This window comes from Centropristis striata, chromosome 16 (genome assembly GCF_030273125.1).
Source record: "Centropristis striata isolate RG_2023a ecotype Rhode Island chromosome 16, C.striata_1.0, whole genome shotgun sequence".
Taxonomy (NCBI): Eukaryota; Metazoa; Chordata; class Actinopteri; order Perciformes; family Serranidae; genus Centropristis; species Centropristis striata.
This window is the reverse complement of record NC_081532.1, coordinates 27,264,193-27,268,379: the sequence shown is the minus strand read 5'-3', so window position 1 is coordinate 27,268,379 and position 4,187 is coordinate 27,264,193. Positions and strand designations below refer to the sequence as shown.

The following is a 4,187-nucleotide window of genomic DNA, read 5'->3' as shown; positions in this document are numbered from 1 at the left end:
CTGAGTCATAATCACATTGTGTTCTGATTATATTAGTGTATGCAAGATATACTATTTGTTCTGCTTTACACAGTATATTTTACCCACTTTTATTGATGTTTTTCTTTAGATGACTTCAGGGGTTCTCAGCTCTTGTCATCCCTACTCTTTTTGTATCCTACCAGCTATTTTCTTTTATTTATCTGTTATCCCAGGAGGAAATGAGGCACTGAGCGGTCAGAGAGAAGAGCTGCAACTGACAACCACTGGAACAATTATTACTATTCACAGCGACCTACTGACCCTGTTCCCCATACACATTAACTCCTGACAAGAAGGATTAGTGGACTTTTAGACAAGAGTTGGAGTTTACTTTCAAAAATTAAATGTGTTTCTGAAGAAGACCCTGCGCGGTTTAAGAAATCTAACACTATCTGTCTGGAATAAGTGCCATTGTTTATCCCTCAGTGAACATACGTCACATTTAGACATTTTTTCAGCCCCTCTGTTCGCACAGCTCTCAAGCCGTTCTGTGCTGGGCAGAGTGCTACTTTTCTGAATGGAAGCCAGACAGGCTGAGAGCTCCCACACACTGCGAGGAGCGGCTCCTGTTTCCAGCTCCGTCTCCAAGGGGACCACCAAAGCCTACCAATCACATCGCTCAGCGCAGGCAAGCGGGCAATTCAATTTCTTAAAGCCGCAGTGTCCGTTTTAAGAGGGAGGCGTTGTGAGAGAAAGTTGAGCAGAAACAGGGACAGTAAAGCACCTCAACACTGCAGTTTAAAAGTTTCCTTTTTTTTCCTTTTTATTAAATGTGAATTCACATGTTAGTTTGAGCCCATCCATTTCAGAGTATCAGCCTACATACAAAATAGGCATCATTCTGTCATCACATCCTTTGCAAACGCAACAAATAACACATTTGTGTACATATATTCACAAACTGAAAGGACAGTCGATGGTGGTAGGTACTTATTTATTAAAAGATGAGTCAAAGACAGATTCACACTTGGAATGTGAAGTAACTACTGCCTAGAACTTCCAACAAAATGTCTCGGCATATAATTAGGTCATATTCCAAAAACCTTTTTATCAAACAGACTTCATATGTAAGACCCACATAAAAATAAACAATATCTGCTTTTTAAGTGCAAGAAATAAAAAATACAGGTTTATGGTTAATGTTTTAAAAAAAGAAGGCAGTCTTCAGTTTTAAAATAAAGTTTCATTTCATGAAACAGGACTATGGAATGTTCTTTTTTGCTTGCTTGTTTAAACTAATGCCAGACCACCACTGTATCAGACTATGCCCTTCTGCAGAACTCCTTATTTCCCTAATTTTCGGTTTTCAGATTCGGTTTGGTGTCAGATATGCCCATTATGTGTCAAATTACATTCAAATTGTGATATCAATCTGTTTATAGAGTATGCATCACACCATGAGGCCATATTTAATTGTTTTGTATCAGTTCCAGCTGATTTGTTTATTTTTCTGCCTGGACAGGCTTCAGCATCATAACATGAAATGATGTTGACAGTGCACAAGTCTGTTTTTCCATCACTTGCTACAATTGTTGATGGTCTGTATCTTAAGAGTATATATTGCACAAAAAAATGAGAGGGGGGAAAAACAGTATGTGCCATAAAAAATACCAAAATCCAGTTTCACACCTGCGATTGGGACCCATCCACATATCACGAGTATGATATACATAAACTCCTAACTTTACTATATTACAGTACATATACAATCTTGAAACTAGTTCCAGCTCTGAGGTATGTGTTCCCCATGATGCCATGTATCGTCTACAAATACTCAACAAATCTGCTCTACAACTGTACAAAACCTAGTTTGAAATCACAAGGCATTTTTGATGCAAGTTTTAATTTAACTTAATCCTTAAAACCAGGACTCCCTTGCATGCTAAAAACAAATGATAAAGGGAAGAAGTGCCTGAAACTCACTGAAAGCACAGTAAGAACATTCCCTTTTAACTGTACAAAAATATGCCTGAAAATATCTTACTTTTCTTTTAAAAAGATGAGGTCTGTTATGTATCAAAATGTTTCCTCCACACCTGTATTCTGTAGAGGTTTAGGCTGCTTAATTTACCAAACCAGGAGGTAAACTGAATCAGTTACAAAAAACAAACAAACATTTGCGGCATTTAGAAATTACATAAACCGTTGTAAAGTAACATCCTGAACAATTGTCAGTTCACAGATTTGCTTTGAGTCAGTCCACAGTCCGTTTTTAAGCTCCCTGCAGTTTTTTTGTTTTTAAGAGGATAAGATGCATAGAAGTTCACGTTTTTTTCCCTTTGTGGTCCGTTTAAGCTGAACAGTAAATGCAGACCTACGGGGGAAAAAATCCATAAAACCCTGTCATGCTGCCAGAAAAAAACGTCTGCAGACTTTACACTTTTTTTTTTTGCTACCAGCTTCATAAGCATCTCATTCCTCAAACCTCACCTCGCCTCTTGGTCCTCCACCTCCCTCCAGGACCCTTCAGAAAACCCACAGGAGGCCGGGCTAGGGACAACTTGACCAGGACACATATATAATTTACTTTCTCCCTTCTCTGTTATTACTAGAGGAACTTTTTTTTCAATTCAGTATGTGAAGACCAGGTCGGAAAAGTTCGCCTCCAGCCAGTCCCCGGCAATCATCTCACTGAGTTCTGGCGTGCAATAGTCTGGGAATTCAAAGTGAGAGCCCAGGCTGCCCTCACTGAAAGAGTCCAGGTCCTTATCCACAAGAGACAGGGAGAGGTTTCCTGAATTGGGGTTGCCCAGCTCCGTGCCTGGAGCGCTGGGGGCGAAATTTAAACTAAAGTCAAACAGCAAATCGTCCGCGTCCTCGCCGGAAGAGGAGCTGCTGCTGCTGGAGGAGGAGGAGGATGTGGAGACCGACCTGGAGGATGCTGGTGAGACAGAAGCAGCGTGCAATGCGCTCTGCTTGGTAATGTTTTTGATATTGTAAAAGAGTCTGTTGTTGTTCCGTACTTCTTCGTACATGCTCGTCCCCTCGGACTCCGCCGAGGAGCTCAAAGTTGGGCTTGCGGGAACTTTGGCTACATTGTACGGCCTCCTGCGCTCCTCGTCCCCCGCCTTAATCCCCATCCGGTAGTCCTCCTCGTACTCGTCGTCATCGTCCTCATCGGTGAGCTCACTTTTCACAGTCTTTGTAACTTTTAAGCTGGGAAACACACAGTCCTCTCCGTAGCCGTGAGAGGACTTGGAGCCGCTCTTAGTCTTTATCTTTGAACACTTCTTGCTGGGAGTCTTTGCTATTTTTCCGCACTTCTCCGGAGACGGTGCTGATGATTTTGAACTGTCGAGCTTTGGTTTTTTCTTGGGTCTGTACTTGTAGTCGGGGTAGTCAGCCATGTGTTTTAGCCGCAGCCTCTCGGCTTCTCGGATAAACGGGATCTTTTCGCTGTCCTTGAGCATCTTCCACCGCTTTCCCAGGCGCTTGGAAATCTCCGCGTTGTGCATGTCCGGCGACTGCTCCATGATCTTTCTCCTCTCGATTTTGGACCACACCATAAATGCATTCATGGGTCTCTTGATGTGACCGGTTGCTGTCTTGCACCAGTCCGGGTTTATCGCCACGGGGCTGCATGCCATAAATTCACTCTCCTCCGAATCGGTAGCCTCCCTGGACATGCTCCCGTCCGTCTCGCTGTGGTCTGTGTGCTGCACCATTGTCCTTCTGTTTTCAAGTCACTTGTGTGTCCCGGACGCTGCAGTGTCTATCAGCCAACACGGCTCAGCTCTGTGTTTGCGCCGGTTCGTCCACGTCCACTGCGTAATGTATAGTCTCAAGCTCTGCACTCTTTTTCCAGAGTTACAAACTGCCTTCTTAACTAGTTATCAGCTTTTTCATGTCCCCTGCGTCACACGCAGCCATCCAATCAGGTCCCTTCCACTCCGCCCAGCAGACTCCATCCAAGACTCCCCTTAACCCTTTTATTCCTCCCTCCCGAGCTCTCATTGGAGTGGAGGTGGGGATTTGTGGTACACAGTGTCTGGGGCAACACGCCGGGCGAGACAGGCATATTAAACACACAGTTAGCACTATGCGCTCCGGAGACGCACATCTCAGCACCAAAGCGCACATAACACTCACGTCTATTCCCTTATTTTTTTTAAAGTGAAGGAAGAAAAAAAATCACGTATAAGAAGAGGTTATTCTCCAGACAGATG

At 43.5% G+C, this 4,187-nt stretch overlaps 1 protein-coding gene across 1 annotated transcript; it reads right to left on the bottom strand.

The window, feature by feature from the left end:
- Positions 1-758: 758 nt before the first annotated feature.
- On the bottom strand, positions 759-3,831 carry sox11a (SRY-box transcription factor 11a). The gene has a single exon (XM_059353227.1). It carries the CDS (start codon positions 3,684-3,686, stop codon positions 2,592-2,594), a length of 1,095 nt encoding a protein of 364 aa, XP_059209210.1. The 5' UTR covers positions 3,687-3,831; the 3' UTR covers positions 759-2,591.
- Positions 3,832-4,187: the final 356 nt, after the last annotated feature.